The 14,285-nt window shown below is 58.9% G+C and overlaps 5 protein-coding genes across 5 annotated transcripts; 2 read left to right on the top strand and 3 right to left on the bottom strand.

The window, feature by feature from the left end:
* Window positions 1–311: 311 nt before the first annotated feature.
* On the bottom strand, window positions 312–3,729 carry SCP_0406080 (hypothetical protein; the record flags this gene model as incomplete). The annotated part of the gene is made up of 6 exons (XM_027757337.1): window positions 312–443; window positions 612–714; window positions 2,033–2,862; window positions 2,928–3,245; window positions 3,300–3,538; window positions 3,597–3,729. 6 exons carry the CDS (start codon window positions 3,727–3,729, stop codon window positions 312–314), a joined length of 1,755 nt encoding a protein of 584 aa, XP_027613138.1.
* A 927-nt stretch (window positions 3,730–4,656) lies between these two features.
* Window positions 4,657–6,510, top strand: SCP_0406070 (hypothetical protein; the record flags this gene model as incomplete). The annotated part of the gene is made up of 4 exons (XM_027757336.1): window positions 4,657–4,837; window positions 4,888–5,055; window positions 5,107–6,036; window positions 6,107–6,510. 4 exons carry the CDS (start codon window positions 4,657–4,659, stop codon window positions 6,508–6,510), a joined length of 1,683 nt encoding a protein of 560 aa, XP_027613137.1.
* A 637-nt stretch (window positions 6,511–7,147) lies between these two features.
* SCP_0406060 (Nucleolar complex-associated protein) lies at window positions 7,148–10,069 on the bottom strand (the record flags this gene model as incomplete). Its single annotated transcript, XM_027757335.1, has 8 exons — window positions 7,148–7,668; window positions 7,746–8,034; window positions 8,091–8,471; window positions 8,530–8,660; window positions 8,717–8,996; window positions 9,051–9,663; window positions 9,719–9,972; window positions 10,025–10,069. The coding sequence occupies 8 exons, from the start codon at window positions 10,067–10,069 to the stop codon at window positions 7,148–7,150; spliced, it is 2,514 nt and encodes an 837-aa protein (XP_027613136.1).
* A 183-nt stretch (window positions 10,070–10,252) lies between these two features.
* On the top strand, window positions 10,253–13,215 carry SCP_0406050 (predicted protein; the record flags this gene model as incomplete). The annotated part of the gene is made up of 18 exons (XM_027757334.1): window positions 10,253–10,423; window positions 10,475–10,579; window positions 10,635–10,680; window positions 10,733–10,776; window positions 10,830–10,844; window positions 10,901–11,090; window positions 11,143–11,206; window positions 11,264–11,356; window positions 11,411–11,486; window positions 11,538–11,605; window positions 11,662–11,782; window positions 11,833–11,974; window positions 12,026–12,132; window positions 12,188–12,324; window positions 12,385–12,526; window positions 12,583–12,756; window positions 12,805–12,889; window positions 12,944–13,215. 18 exons carry the CDS (start codon window positions 10,253–10,255, stop codon window positions 13,213–13,215), a joined length of 2,052 nt encoding a protein of 683 aa, XP_027613135.1.
* Window positions 13,216–13,979: 764 nt separating this feature from the next.
* On the bottom strand, window positions 13,980–14,276 carry SCP_0406040 (hypothetical protein; the record flags this gene model as incomplete). Its single annotated transcript, XM_027757333.1, has 1 exon — window positions 13,980–14,276. One exon carries the CDS (start codon window positions 14,274–14,276, stop codon window positions 13,980–13,982), a length of 297 nt encoding a protein of 98 aa, XP_027613134.1.
* Between the last annotated feature and the right edge of the window lie 9 nt (window positions 14,277–14,285).

Here is a 14,285-nt window from a genome sequence, read left to right as displayed (position 1 = left end):
CGCTATGGGCCGCCAGAGAAGCCGCACGCCACTAAGAACGCCCCGACAAACGCAATTCGTTCGTGTCCCAACGCGACAAACCGACTTAGGGGCTATCCTACTGACTCACCCTTGCCGTCAGCACCGCTCTCTCTCCACGTCGAGGCCATCTGCGACGTGTTCCACATGCAACGCGTCTCCCGATATTACATTGCCATTGGCCCTTCCATTCCTGGACCGCGTCTTCTTCCTCCAGCGGAACCGCGCCTTCCGCCGAGCTCCCCAGGCACCGCGGTGCGCGAGCTGAGGCGCAGACGCAGCAGGGTTCGCCCTCAGCTCCAGCTCGCAAAGTCTGGGACGACGCCCCACGGCGCCGCGGCGGCGGTGTCGCGCGGCAACCCGGCCTCGATCTTCTCTATCAGCGCGCGCTTCATGAACTGCTCTTCCGCAAGCACGCGCGTCGTCTGTGGCGCGGAGCAGGGACAACTCGTGAGCATCCTGCAGCGCACTATGTATGACAGCACCCTGGGAAGCACAAGCAACACAGGGGATAGCCAATCGACGCCGTGCGACGGGGTCGGGGCGGCGGCTGGGGGATGCTGGGAAGTGGTAGAAATGAATATCGCACGCACCCTTAGAAAACGCTCGAGGTCTATTCGTCCGGTGTTGAGCGCGCGGTGCAGGTGGTAGATCGTGTCCTCTATCGCGTTATCTTCCGCGACGAGGTTGATGAGTCTGCGAAGGGGGGGGGATGATCAGTTTTCGCGTTCGTGCTCGCGTCTGCAGGGAAAGAATGCTGTGGGCAATGGGCAAGAGCAGAAAAGGCAGGAGCGAGCCTGCGCCGGCTGGGGGTTCGGCCAGGGTGGACATTAACCCAGGGACGTAAAATATTAACAGAGCGAGCATTACGAGGGTTCGAAGGGAACGGCAAAGTCGCGAAAGGGCGAGCAAGCGCGATTACGATGGGTCTGCGAGACACGGCAGGCACACCGTTTCTCGCGCACACGAAGAATGTAAAAATCGAGAAAAAAAGGGGAAAAAAGGGAATATCGGATGGGCGAAATCCGGGTCCAACGGGGGACGTCTCGTGATGTCGCGGGACAGTAATCGGAGTTCGCGTCGGACACTGGCAGAAACCACGACACGGTGAACGAACACGAACGCGTCCGCAACACGTTGCGACGATCGAGAAATAGGCAGCAAGATGCGCCTTGCAGAAGCAGGAAACAATGGACCTAATGCACGGCCAGCGCAAGCCAAAGCACGCACAAAACCCTGCGCCTCCACAACACGTTGCGATGACGATCGAGAAATAGGCAGCAAAATGCGCCTTGCAGAAGCAGGAAACCTCGGGCCCGGCACACGGCCAGCGCGCACAAAACTCAGCGCGAACGCAAAGACGCCGCGCGTCCGCCCCACGTTGCGATGACGATCGAGAAACAGGCAGCAAGATGCGCCTTGCAGAAGCAGGAAACTTCGGGCCCGGCGCACGGCCCAGCGCAAGCCAAAAAAAACACGCACAAAACCCAGCGCAAACGCGTAGATGCGCCCCTTGCAGAAGCAGGAAACAACGGGCCTGGTGCGCGGCCAAGCAGTGCGACGAAATCGCGCACGAAACCCAGCGCAAGACGCGCAGACGCTCGCGTCCACAACACGCCGCGCGCCGATGATCGCAGATGCCCCTCGCAGAAGCAAGGAAACAACGGGCCTAGCGCGAGCCACAGCCCGCACAAAACCCAGCGGGGCACAAACGCGAAGAAGACGCGCCCTCCCCCCTGACGATCGAGAACCAAGAGGCAGCGAGATGCGCCTTGCAGAAGGGGGAAAGCTCGAGCCCGGCACACGGCCAGCTGCCGCAAGTCGGAAAAGCTTGCCCCAACCCCAGCGCGACGAACGCGAGAAAGACGCGCGTTGCACCGACGCTTCAAGCCCAAGGCGATTACGCAAAAAGACGTGCTCGCAGAAGAACCCAGGGCGCAACCCAAAAAAATGCTCAAGAAAAGGGGGAACCCAGCGCGCACAACCTAAAAGCAAAAAAGAAGCCGACACGCACTGATTGTACACGATCGTCGTCGAGCACACGAGCTCGTCCACCTCGGGGTCGCCCTTCCTCCGGAGCTCGGCGACGCTGCGCTCGCCGCGCTCCACGGCGCCGCGCAGGCGCGCCGCCACCCCCTCACACACGTCGCGCACCGCGCGCAGGCGGCCCATCTCGTCGCGCAGCGCGGGCTCGCCCGCGAGGAGGTCCGCCTGCTGTGCGCGCAGGCGCTCCGCGTCGCGCGAGAGCGCGTGGGTGAGCGCGTGGAGCTCGGACGTGAACCGCGCGTGCACGGAGGCGTGCAGCCGGAGCAGCTCTGGGTTTGGAGGGCGAGGCGGCGCGGGCCCGGGCGGTGGGGGGGACGTGGATGAGGGCAGGGGCGGGCCGCTGGTGGTGTCGTCGGCGTCGAGCAGGTCCGGTGGGGGAATCGATGGCGCGGGCGGCGAGGTGTGTTGAAGCGGCATTGAAGGGATCGGTGGTGCAGCACGGTCGGTGGACTGCGGGGAGAGGAAGGGCGGGGGCAAGGAGGGCGCGGGTGAGTGCAGCGTCGGGAACGTGGGGTACATGTGCTGCGGGAGACCCACGGGGGACGCGACATTTGGCAGAGGGGGCAGCGGGGGCGGAGAGGAAGAAGCGACGGCGCGTGCGGGCTGATGCAGTGGAGGAGTGGGCCGTGGAGATGCAGCAGAAGGGAGCTGGGGAGGAGCCTGAGGACGCGGCACGTCGGACTGAGCGCGCGGCGTGTACGTGGGTGGGACCGGCGAACTTGGGTGGCGTAGCAGCGGGGGTTCTGCCGGTGGAGTGTGTGGGGGCAGAGGCGGCGGCGGACGCAGGGCGAGAGCGGGCTGCGAATCGGGGATTAGAGGGGGGAAGCCAATGAGCACCAGAGAAGAGCGATTGGAAAACGCACCGTGGCGAGGAGAGTGGGAGATCGGGGGACGCCTTGTGTTCTGGCGTGCGGAGCCGCGGTGGCGCTGACAGCGGGTGCTCCGGGTTTGGCAGGGAGAGGAGGGCGCCCATCGTTGTGCTCGGGGGCCGGTGCGGGAGGAACGGATTGGGACGGCGTGGCAGGTGGCAGCGGGGGCGGGGGTCTGTCGGAGTAGTCGGGTCCGGTGGTGGCTGCGCGGGTGGGCTGGGGCGCAGCGACGGGTTTTGGTTTAGCGTAGACGGGAGGAAGGTGCGAGAAGGCGTCCCGCATGGCTTCGAACAACGCGGTTAGGTTGCAGCCCTGTTCGTCGCCGGCGATGAATCACGAGGACAGGACAGATGGACGGGTACGCACTTCGGGTTTGTGCTCCCAATTGGAGAGGTACTGTATGTGACACTTGCCGCTCACGTCCACGTCAGATCCGGGGCGAACGAGCATGTCTGCGGTGGGCACGACGTATGCGATGGGCGGCTCGCGAGGATGCTCTCTCGTCAGCCAGACTGCCACCGGGATGTTGTATGCCGCCCCACGAAAGGAAATCGGGACAAGGCCGTGGAGACAGAGCAGAAGCTGCGTGCGCCCGTCATCGTATGCTGCAAGCCGGAGGTGAGCGAACGGAGCGGAAGACGCGAAAGAGGAAACGCGGCCCACTGTAGACGTCTGTTTTCGGACGGAGAGTGGGATAGCGGGCGAGCGCGGCGGCGACGTCTGGGAAGACGACGTCCTGGTGAGCATAGGGCTGTATGTTCTGGCGCAGCCATCGGTGCATGAGCGATGCGGCCATGACGGTCAACAGAGGCGCCGGCGGGGATGAAACAGCGCAGGAGGAACGCCGGGCCGGGTGGCGCACTCGAGCTCCGCGCGAAGATGCGCGGGCCAATCAGAGTCCGCAGTCGCGGGCTCACAAGTCCGTACAATACGCCGGGCCGCAGCTGCCGTTTATGGACCAGATTTGGTTCCGACTGTGCGCGATGACGATCTCATCTTCCCTCACTGCTCTGCGCGCCCTGCCTCCGTCGTCCCTCGCTCCTTCGTCGACGACCGTGCTCAGTGCAGTGCTCGCACCGTCCCCGCCCCTCCGGACACTGTCTGCGCACAGACTGCGCACAGCCTGCGCCGCGTACGGCTCTCGGCTACGCCTTCCGCCGCACACTCGCCTTCCGCCGCACACTCGCCTTCCCTTGTCCAATTACGGAAGGTTCAAAGGCTGCACCCCGCGGGTGAGTTTCCTTCTCTCCGGACAATAACCGTCCCCAATTCGTATGGGACCACAGCCTGCTCATCCGCTCAATTGTCATCCGAGCGACCCACCCCGTCGCGCCACCGGTATACCGCGGGTGCACCCCAGATGGACCCCAGAGAAGAGAGGCAGACCGTCAGACGCTGTCTGGGCTGGATCGACCGGCACTCTTTTCCATTCCTGCTCTTCGCGCTCCAATTCTGCTCACAATTCCCCGATCCTGTCCACTGCTGACAGGGGCTCGCTAGCGCTCTGTGCTAGTACGCCTCTCCACATCAGCGGGTCTCCCTTCCCTTACCGGATCTCTCCTTCCTCGGCTTGCGCGCGCTTCCCCTTCCCAGTCCAACCCTATCATATCATATTATTATTCCTTTTCCGCTCCCCGTATATAACTTCCACGCGCCAATCCTTCTCCCTTTGTCCCTCCCTTATATTCCGCTCTTCACATGCCGCTATTGTCTCCCGCTCCTCATGTTCCGCTACCCACTTTCTGAACATGACCGCCCCTCCCCTCCCCCTACCTCCCGCTCGCCCCCCATGCTCCCCTTCGACGCCCCCAAGAAGTCCCTCACTCCCCTCAGGAAACACCACAAGCTCCTCAAGGACGGCAGTGAGGTCTGGTCCCACGACGTCGAAGAGATTTTCGTAGAGGGTAACTATCCCGCCGTCTCCGCTCACCCGTCCTCACCTCCGCCTTTACAGGTCTACACAAGTACTGGGAGTCTCCATGGGCCACCTACTCCCGCGGCCGCAGTCGCTGGCGGAACCAGTTCCTCGTCGACCATCTCAAAAAGGCCGGCATCCTTCGTTCCAAGAAACAAGTCGCCAGTCACATACAGGTCCTGCGGAACATGTGGAGAGGCGAACCAGGTCGGTGCTCTTTCTCTCTCCCGTACCCATCCCTCTCACACCCGCCACCAGAGTTTCACCTCGTCGCAGGCGGTGAAGAGCTCTTCCAAGACAACGGCCTCTTGGCTCCCAAGGCCAAGGCCAGCACCGAGTCACCCGAACCGCGGAATACCCTCAGCTTGGATTCCGCCGACTCCACCTCCTCCTACTCGTCCTCCTCGTCCTCCTCCACCCCGGACTGGTCGACCCTCGAATTTCCCTTTGATTTCAACGCGCCGTTGACGAGCTCCCACATGCCCGAGCCCCCAGTCCTCAATCTCTCGGACTTTAACTACGATCTGCACCTTCGCCCGTCGTCCTCCGCTCAATCGATGCCCGACTCTCCTTTCGCCACCATCACGCCCTCGACGTCGCGCAAACACGTCGACTCCTCTGTCAAGCTCGAGCCCCTCATCATGGACCCCGCGCTTTTTAACCTCCCCCAGGGCCCGCTTCCCGAAACGTTCGAATTCCCGTATCCCTCCCCGACCCTGCCTGCCCCCTCGACGAACCGCGTATGCAGCGTCAACCTCTGGGCGGACGGCATGCTGCCGTTCTCCATCGACGTCGACCGCCTCGTCTCCGCGTCGCTCATCGGCCCTCCGTCCTCGAGCCCGCCGTTCCGCATCCTCCTTCGCATCAACGTGCGCTGTCTCGCCTCTGACATACACGCCCCGGGACAGCCCGCCGCCGGTGCGCAGGGCTTTCATGGCGCGATCGCGTTCGCCGCCCCCTGGGTTTCTGCCAAATGCCACACCAAGACGTGGGACGGCGGAGCGTGTATCGGCCACGAGGTCGGCATTTTCGATCCTCTCACCACCCCGCAGTACCCGCCGGACCTTGTCGACCTCGGTTTGGGGCTGGGCGCGAACTCAACCTCAAACGCGGGCGCGGGCGCGCAACAAATGGTGATAGCGTACCTGCCCGATTCGCTGCTGAGCCGATGCAAGAACATAGAATCCAGTACGTGGTTCGTGCTCCGTTGGCGCGTTGTGCTGAATCCCGCGCGTCTTCTTCTTTTTCTTCTTCGCAGTTCAGACTATCACGCAGCAGGTCGTCGTCGACAACGAGGTGCTCGCTGTGGTGGTGTACCACGTCGAGCGCGTGCAGCCGCCCGCGCCGGCGCCCGCGGTCGAGCTCGTCGGGTTCCACAAGTATCCCTGGCGGACGCCCGTGCAGGTCCCGGGCCCCAGCCCGCTCCAGCGCCCGTCCGCGTCTGTCGCCGCCGCGAGCGCGTTCGTCACCCCGCCGATGTCGCCTGTCTCGCCGGGGCGGTATTCGGGCCCGGTCTCTCCCGAGTACGTGGCTCTCGCGCCCAGCGGCGAGGACCCGCGCGCGCTCGCGCACTCCCCGATGTCGTGTGCGCTGTCGTTCAGCCGCTCGGAGGCGATGTACGGGATCAGCCCGTCCGTGCTCGAGCATGCGGGGCTCTTTTAACGAGCCCCCTCACATATTCGCCCCGTCCGTGCCAAGAACAATAACATCGCAATGCATCATGACCAGCCTCGGACGCAGCACTCCTTATTGCCTATTATTATGGTCGCGATGAACGATGACGCCGCTCTCACGACGCGCTCGTGCTATTTGCGCGATATTTATTCCCCATCCCGCACCGAACCTGTCTGTCTCTGTTTGGCGGAATTCTGCTAATACCTCTTTTTTTGCGCTTCTCATACCTTTTTTTTTTTCGTGTAGCTTACCCCGCCCTGCTTGCTTTGCTTTCCGCGCGTCGCTTTCTGCTTCGGCTTCGCCTTGTATCTTACGGAAGTCTTGTATATATGTGTATCTCCCCTTTGCATTTGCCCCCCTGCGTGTCTCTCTCCCCCTCCGTCTCTCCGTCCCTGTCTGTTTTTCGTGCTCTCTCTCTCTCCAGAACCAAACGCATGTAGCTGCTAGTCGCTAGTCCGAATACAACAAGTTCGCGTTCTCACCTAGCGTCCCGGCCCCCACAGGTCCATATCGGGTCATCGGCAGGTGCGCGGAGCGGCATGACCACCGCGATGACAGAGCACCGTGACTTTCGCCAGTACAATTTGAAACCGAGTACATAACGCACACCGCGGTACCGCATCGGCTACGACGCGTGCGCCCCCAGGATCCGCCCCGCGCGCTCTCGCACGGCGGCGTCGCCGTGCCGCGCGAGCAGCCGGAGCTCCCAGAGCGGCGCGCTGAACGGGTTGCTCAGCTGCGGGTCGTCGAGCTCCGGCCGGTGCGCGCCACCGGAGCCCGCGCGCGCGTCCGAGGAGAGCAGCGCCTCGAGGCGGGGCTCGCGCTCGAGCTGCGCGGCTGCGAACGCGAGCGCGCGCGCGGCGCTTGCGGGGGGCCAGTGCAGCGCCGCGCCGAGCAGGCGCTTGGTGAAGGCGGCGGCGCGCCAGGGCGGGGCGGCGGCGCGCGGGGCGAAGGCGAGGTGCAGCGCGCGGAAGAGGGTGTCGGAGGTGCTGGGCGGGTTTGGAGCGGGTGCGGTGGTGGTGGTGGTGGTGGTGGCGAGGGAGGCGCTGGGTGGGGCGGACTCCTCGATGGGCGCTACGCTCAGCGTGGGGATGATGGCGTAGAGACGGTTGATGAAGTCCGTCAGGTCGATGTCGAGGGCCTCACCTGCGGAGCGGGCGTCAGCGTCAGTGTGTGTATGTGCATGTGCGCGCGTCAGGCGGAGAGGTGGTGTGTGCACGCGCCTTGGCCGGAGAGGAGCTCGAATGCGGTGACGATGCACTGCAGCTGGTCTTGCGCGCGCTTTGTGCCCGTGGAGTCCGGCCGGCCGTCGTCATCGTCTGCGCCCTCGCTCTCGCTCGCGCGCGCGATGATGTCCTTCAGGACCTGCATCAGATCTCGGAAGAAGTCGATGTTCACGAGGTGCGCGAATTTGGAGATGCCCCGCAGCGCCGCCGGCAACAGCGGCGTCGGGGCCGGGTGCTTCAGGATGCGGAAGTACAGCACGAAGAGCAGCTTCAGCGTTTCCGTTTGCTATACGGGTCGAACGTGAGATGTGTGCGAGAGAGGAGAGGGAATGGGTCACCGACGATCGCCGCGCGCTCCTCGCTGTCGACCTCCGCCTCCGCCTCGCGCATCTCCTTCTGGATCTCCTGTCTCTCTTTCAGCGCCTTCTTCGCGTTCTTGCTGAGGTGCGGCGTGGCGGTGCTCTTCCCCTTCGCGCGCCGCGCTGCGGCGCGTCCTTTCGAGTACGACTTGCCCTGCTCTTTGTCTGCACGCGACTCGGACGCGCGCACGCCGAGCTCGGTCTTGAGCCGCAGATACAGCAGGCACGAGAGCACGTTCGAGTGGACGTTGAACCGCCGCTCTTTGATCATGCGGTTGAGGAGCCGGACGATCTCGAGCGATGCGTCGCCGGTGGCGTCAGCGCGCAGGACTTTGATGATAGAGTTTAGGCAGAGATCCGAGGACTACAGCGCAGGCCATTTTCGGGGTTAGCGGGTGGGGTTGGAGTACGGTGGCGCGCACCTTGTCCCAGGACTTCCGGCTCAGGCTGGCGACGACGGAGTTCATGAGGTTGATGCGGAAATTGAAGTGTGTCGCCTCGACGAGCAAGGTGCACATGCACTGCAGCGCCATCTCCGCGAGCTCGCTCTTCGCTTGTTTTCCGGCGCTATTAGTGGTGGTGGGAGAGGAACGATATAGAGTATGCTACCTTTGACTTCCGCCTCGAGCGTACGCAGGTAGGACTGGTAAACACTCACGAGACCCTGTTCCCAGTCTCTGGTGCGCTGCACCATTTGACTGACCTTTTCTGTTTTCTCTTTGTCGGTTAATGCACGGATGCGGTAGCCCGGGATGATGTCCTGGAAGACAGCCAACTGCGATAAAAGGGTCAGTCTGCGGATGATGATGTCGTTGGTAACGGGTTCGGGATGCGTGGGTGTTGAAATTTCAGGAAGAGAGAACGTGTGCAGACGCCGCAGGAGACCGAGCTGTGGAGGTCATAATTATGACAGCGAGAGCCGGGAGAGAGGAGTTCTACGTACGCTGTTCTCGGGATCAGACACGATGTCTTGACATATGCCCGCGATTTGCTCTTTGGCGCCCTGTACTCTGGCTCTCCGAGACTTATTCCCAATCACGTCGACGACCGCAGGTCGTCCAAAGCGAGCACCAGTGGACACATCCTCCACTCCATGTGGGCGTTGTTGCTGAGACTCTTCCTGGTCCATTTCCTCTTCGTCATCCTCGTCGCTCTCCTCAGCCTTGTCGAGAATGACTTTGCTGGTGCTTTTCTGTATCCGTCCGTCCGAGAGCTTGATAGGTAGGCGCTGGATACCTTTTTCCTTGTCCGACTCTGGTTCCCATGATGGCCGACGCTTGCGTGGAAAGGTTTCGTAGGACATTTCATCATCCGAATTGACTCGGATTCGCTTGTACTTCGAATGTGTGCTTGAGCTTGCTGACGAGCCGCCCGCATCATCAGCCTCGGACGATTGTGAACCGTCGTCCTCATGGCCATCCTCGTCATTTTCATCGATATTTGAGCTCCAAGAGTCTTCGTCTTCATCGTGAGAGTCAATGGAGGGCAGATCGTCCTCGACTGCTTGGCGAGCGGGCTTATGCAGCTGATGCAGCCGTTCAGTCTCCTTCTTGCTCCTGCGAAGGCGGTTATTCGTACATACACCTACAGAGACAGCACGAGTCTATTCACCGAGTAATGCCCTTCTCATCCAGTCTGTCCAAGAAGGTTACAGCACTTCCGTACTCTTCGAGCATGTCAACGTCTTCGTCGGATAGCTCCATATCTTCGTCGTTTCCGAGGACGGGAATAGGTATGATCCCCCTGTCCATGGCCTTCTCCTTGCCCTTACCCTTGGCCTTTGAGCTCTTTGCCTTAGAGCTCTTTGCCATTCGTCCGTCGGCAGCATCCTTGCTAGGCGCAATTTTTCGCCTTTTGGATGGGCCCTGTGGTATGTGTGAGAAATCGCAAGCTGAAAATTGGAACCGTTTCTCCTACTCGTATAGTCTGAGCTGGTCGTTTCCCCTTAGCCTTGAGAGCCATGTTAGAAACGAGGGGAGATCGACCAATCACAACAGCTACGCGCCAAAAATCCTCGATCACCGCATATGGAAGGTGATTCCCACGACCGTGTCGCGTCGAGGCGTGACCTGAACGGACTCAGCGCCACCAGTACGGCTTCCTGACTTTCGATACCTTCTTCCATCCGAAAAGTAGTATGTCAGCATGCAGCGCAATACGTCGAGCGCGACACCACCTAGAGGTCATGTCCTCAGACCCCACCATATTCTACTGCTGAGGATCATCGTGTCGGCGTTCCAAGTCTATGAGGAGCCCCCATTACCTCCACCTTTCTTGCTGCACTTATACCGACTTATTTTGAATGAGATTGCAGAGGCACGTTTTGCGTTTGTTCTTAGACGAAGTCATCTAAAAGTCCTCGGGAAGGTCACGCAACCAAGGTCATATAATCAACTCCTCGGAGACATCTCACGCGGGCCATTAGCGGACCTGCCACCGTCACAAAAGTTCCTCGACGAATTGAAGCAGGCAGTTAGTATCAAGTTCTCATACCGCTGCACTTTTGGTCTTATCCCCCACCCCCCAGCCGCACGAGTTACAGACCCCACAGCAATTGGCCAACTACCTAGCAAGTGAATGAAGTTATTCCTGTTTCTCCCGTCGTAACGCTGAACGGTCGTTCAGTCATACCGAGCTTATATCCTACCGAGAAAGAGGACGACGATGAGGCGAGTGTACATATTTTGCTATAGTGACCGGTCAGCTGAATCTCATTCTAAAGACGGATGCGCCGTTTGTATGTCGGCAGCGATCGGCATTCCTCCCATCATTAAGTTCTGATGTGTCCCCCAGGGCCGTCGTTCGCTATTTGGATACTTCTGTCGTCGATGTTATGTCAGCTTTGTCAAGCTATCATTCGGCGCGCTCGCGAGACTTCAGTCCGATTATGTGATGTGGGCTAATGAGCCAATTACGGACGGAAGACGTGATCCAGGCTCCTCTCCTGGTTATCAATCGGTCCTGAAAGACAGGCTAACCAATGGTACCTTTTATCCTTCGGTGTTGGATGCATCATCTTGAGGATGAATGGTCAGACTACCAGATTTTCAAGACAAAAACAGACAAGAAGCACTTTCCCACAGCCGAAGCTTACGCTGTGTGAGTCGTCTCTTGCGTAGTCATGGATATAACACTGACATTGAACCGTCGTGCAAGTTTTGAGAAGGCGCAGGCGGTGGGAGACGTGAATATGGCAGCTGAGAACCTGCGTAGATTCTTCGAACAGGGTTTTCATGAAGGCAGCGATTCGTGTGTTCATTTTTTTTCCATTGGATGACACAGTTCTGACAGTAGTGAGCGCAGGGGACTCCGACAGCATGCGCTGTTGAATCTCGCGCGACTTCATTACGTCCATCACGAGTACTCGGCGTGCCGTAAAGTGAGTGCGCACCGCGAACTTGAGTTCAAAGCCTTGACTACTTTACCACAGTATCTTCAAGAAGCTGTCGGCGCCGCTAGGACTAGCGGAGACAAGCTGACGTTGCAACATTGCATCAGGTGTGCTTAACAAGCCTTGTCCGATCTCAAAAGAATTAACTAATAATCAACTAAAGCATGCTGCACCGCCTACCTCCTCTAGAGCGCGGGCGCAAGTATGACATCAACGAGATTCAACCTGACCTCCATCCTCTTGAAATACTGTATGATGTAAATAAACTCATGCAGATTGGTAATGTGGGTCCACAAATATTGTCACTATCGTTGGCTGAACACGATGGCAGCAGCAACCCCTCGCAGCATCCTTTGAGAAAATTGTCCAGGCGATAGGCCTCTTCGACCATTGGATTGACGTTCAGCGAAAACCCTTCGTGGAGGCGGAGCAGTGGGGCCAGCACACTGTACAAAGCGTTGTGTGGAGTATGCACGGTATGTACGCGATGTTTCTTTATATCGTGTCGGTCTCAGTTCAGGTCACAGGATGCACTGAGATCGGTAAGATTGAACAGAATATCGTCTCCGCATTCACCGAAGTTGGTGGCGCCGATCACAATCGGCTCATTGTTACGCTAAACCGAGCGTATCAGGTCAGTAGTGTGCGAGGTAATCTCACTGATTCCTTACTCACACATCACTACTCAGCGAGCTCGTCAAGGAAAATACCAAAATGCCCTCGCGCTATTACTCGAACCGGACGTATGGCGAGGCATCACGCTCAACGACTATAACCTCTGGGCCACTGAGGTATGGCATATCTTCGTCCTGCGAGCCAGTCGCCGGTTTGTTCCTCAAACTTTTGCTATATCTTCCGTTGATGCCTAACGTATCTTCGGTCACAGAGGGCAACTTCGTCAGTTCAGCGACTTCCTGAAACAGAAGCGGCCCGACGGCACTTACAAGGCGCGAGAATATTGGTTCTGGTCCGCCTCTTCGCTGGGTTCTATGATACGTGACCCTCTCTACGAAGTGATGCAAATGCGCGTGGGTCATCTGTACATGACCGACTTAGTGTCCATATATTGACGTTTCAATCCAAGGGAGTTGAACAAGCACATGCATGTGTGGAACAACTCTTGACAGCTGTATGGCATGCAGAATTTCAGTGCCGATATGGTCTGTACAGAACTGCGATCGTCCTGCTGGCGGACATTGGTCTCGAGTTCGGCATGACGAAGTGGTGCCGCAGGATAATTGACGAAATCATGCCACAGGTATGTCCGTTCGGATAAATGTTTGATCGAGGTTTCACCGTTCTACAGGTCATAACCGGAACCGATCTGGAGCAGAGAGGCTTGGCTTGCTTCACGCTTGCAAGATGTATCATAGCCGCCGGAGAATCATCGCGTCAGTTCAGATCCTACCCACGTCTTCTCATCAGCTGAAGTTTCTATCATCTAGCCACCTCCCTGCAAGAATGCATCCCTTACCTTCAAATTGCAGAGAAGGACTACGCCGCCCTTGAGATGTTCCGTTCCCTGCAAGATGTTCAGTATTTGTTGTCCGTGGTCTATCACAACCTCGGCATGACAGCCGAACGGGACGAGGCCGCAACTCGGCACCTCAAGACAGAAGAAGAGGGTAGAAACGCGGCCGTGGTCGTTGTTGAGGTTTGGATAGCCGAAGTTTTGGAGGTGGTGGCGGAGGTCGGGGCTGGACTTGCTTCGCGATGAGGTGAAGCGAATTCTGCATGTACGGTCATGGTGTCTAACGTATTGCCTTCCTTGACAGACTCCGCTGTATTGACATGGCTGTACAAGGTACATGTATATTACTGATACGTTGAGGCGCCTACTTGTTGTATCCAGACATTCTCCGAGAGAGACTGACTCCACGTTGTAAAGGGGGCGAAAGACAAGCGCTACGCACGAGGCGTTTATGTTCAGCCAAGGCGCACCGCCATCAACTTTACCCGCCCAATTTTCGTAACAAATCTCACGTGAACATTCCTCACGTTCTCAACATTCATCAGAGGGAAGCTCACTATCACACTAGTCTTTTTGGGGAAGGTCGTCGACTACTAACGTAGGGAACTGATGGATCGTATGAGGCCGACCTCGATCCGGTGAGTTTTTTGTTCTGGCATGATGTTACCTTTCCGACGTAGAGACAGGTTAGAGGGAGAGCAGACTAGCAAAAATCTATCATCCGGCGAGGCGAAGAGGATGATGCTGCAGTCGGGTCAAAGCATCGGCGCTGAGAAGGCTACGGTCGAAATCAATGTGAACTACGGATGTCCTGAGGCACGAAGGTTGAACCAGTGTATCTACAGCCTGCCTTTGGGAGACTAACGTGACCGCCCTCAAACCGAATGGCCGTGCCACCGCGATCGTGCTCATTAATCCTCTGGAGGCCAAGCACCTTCTGCCTGTCAGTCTCGACGCCACTGTCTCGCAGCCTCTCACCCAGCACCCGTTCGGCGGTGCACTACGGGAGATCAGATCGAAGGGGAGCTAGTGTGTGGCACCAGAAGATCGAAGCCGGTCAGCTCTACGAACGTCCAACAGACCCAGACCCAGATCATCTTCGCATTCCTGCCGGCTTCGACCAGGGGTTCTGCATAACCCACATTGTTCGATGCATGTTTGAGATGCAGAATGTCGTTAATGCCAACAAAAGGGTCTAAGTCTCTAATCGGACGCGAGAGCGTAATGACTTCCAGAGCAGCATGGACCGCGAGGTTCGAGCGCAAGGTATCGAATACTCGACCGTCTTGACGCCAGCGCCAAGACATCGCCGCGTC

This window comes from Sparassis crispa, assembly GCF_003851025.1.
Source record: "Sparassis crispa DNA, contig_000003F, whole genome shotgun sequence".
NCBI lineage: Eukaryota > Fungi > Basidiomycota > Agaricomycetes > Polyporales > Sparassidaceae > Sparassis > Sparassis crispa.
Note: the sequence above shows the minus strand (reverse complement) of the source record. Positions and strands in the feature narration are given on the sequence as shown.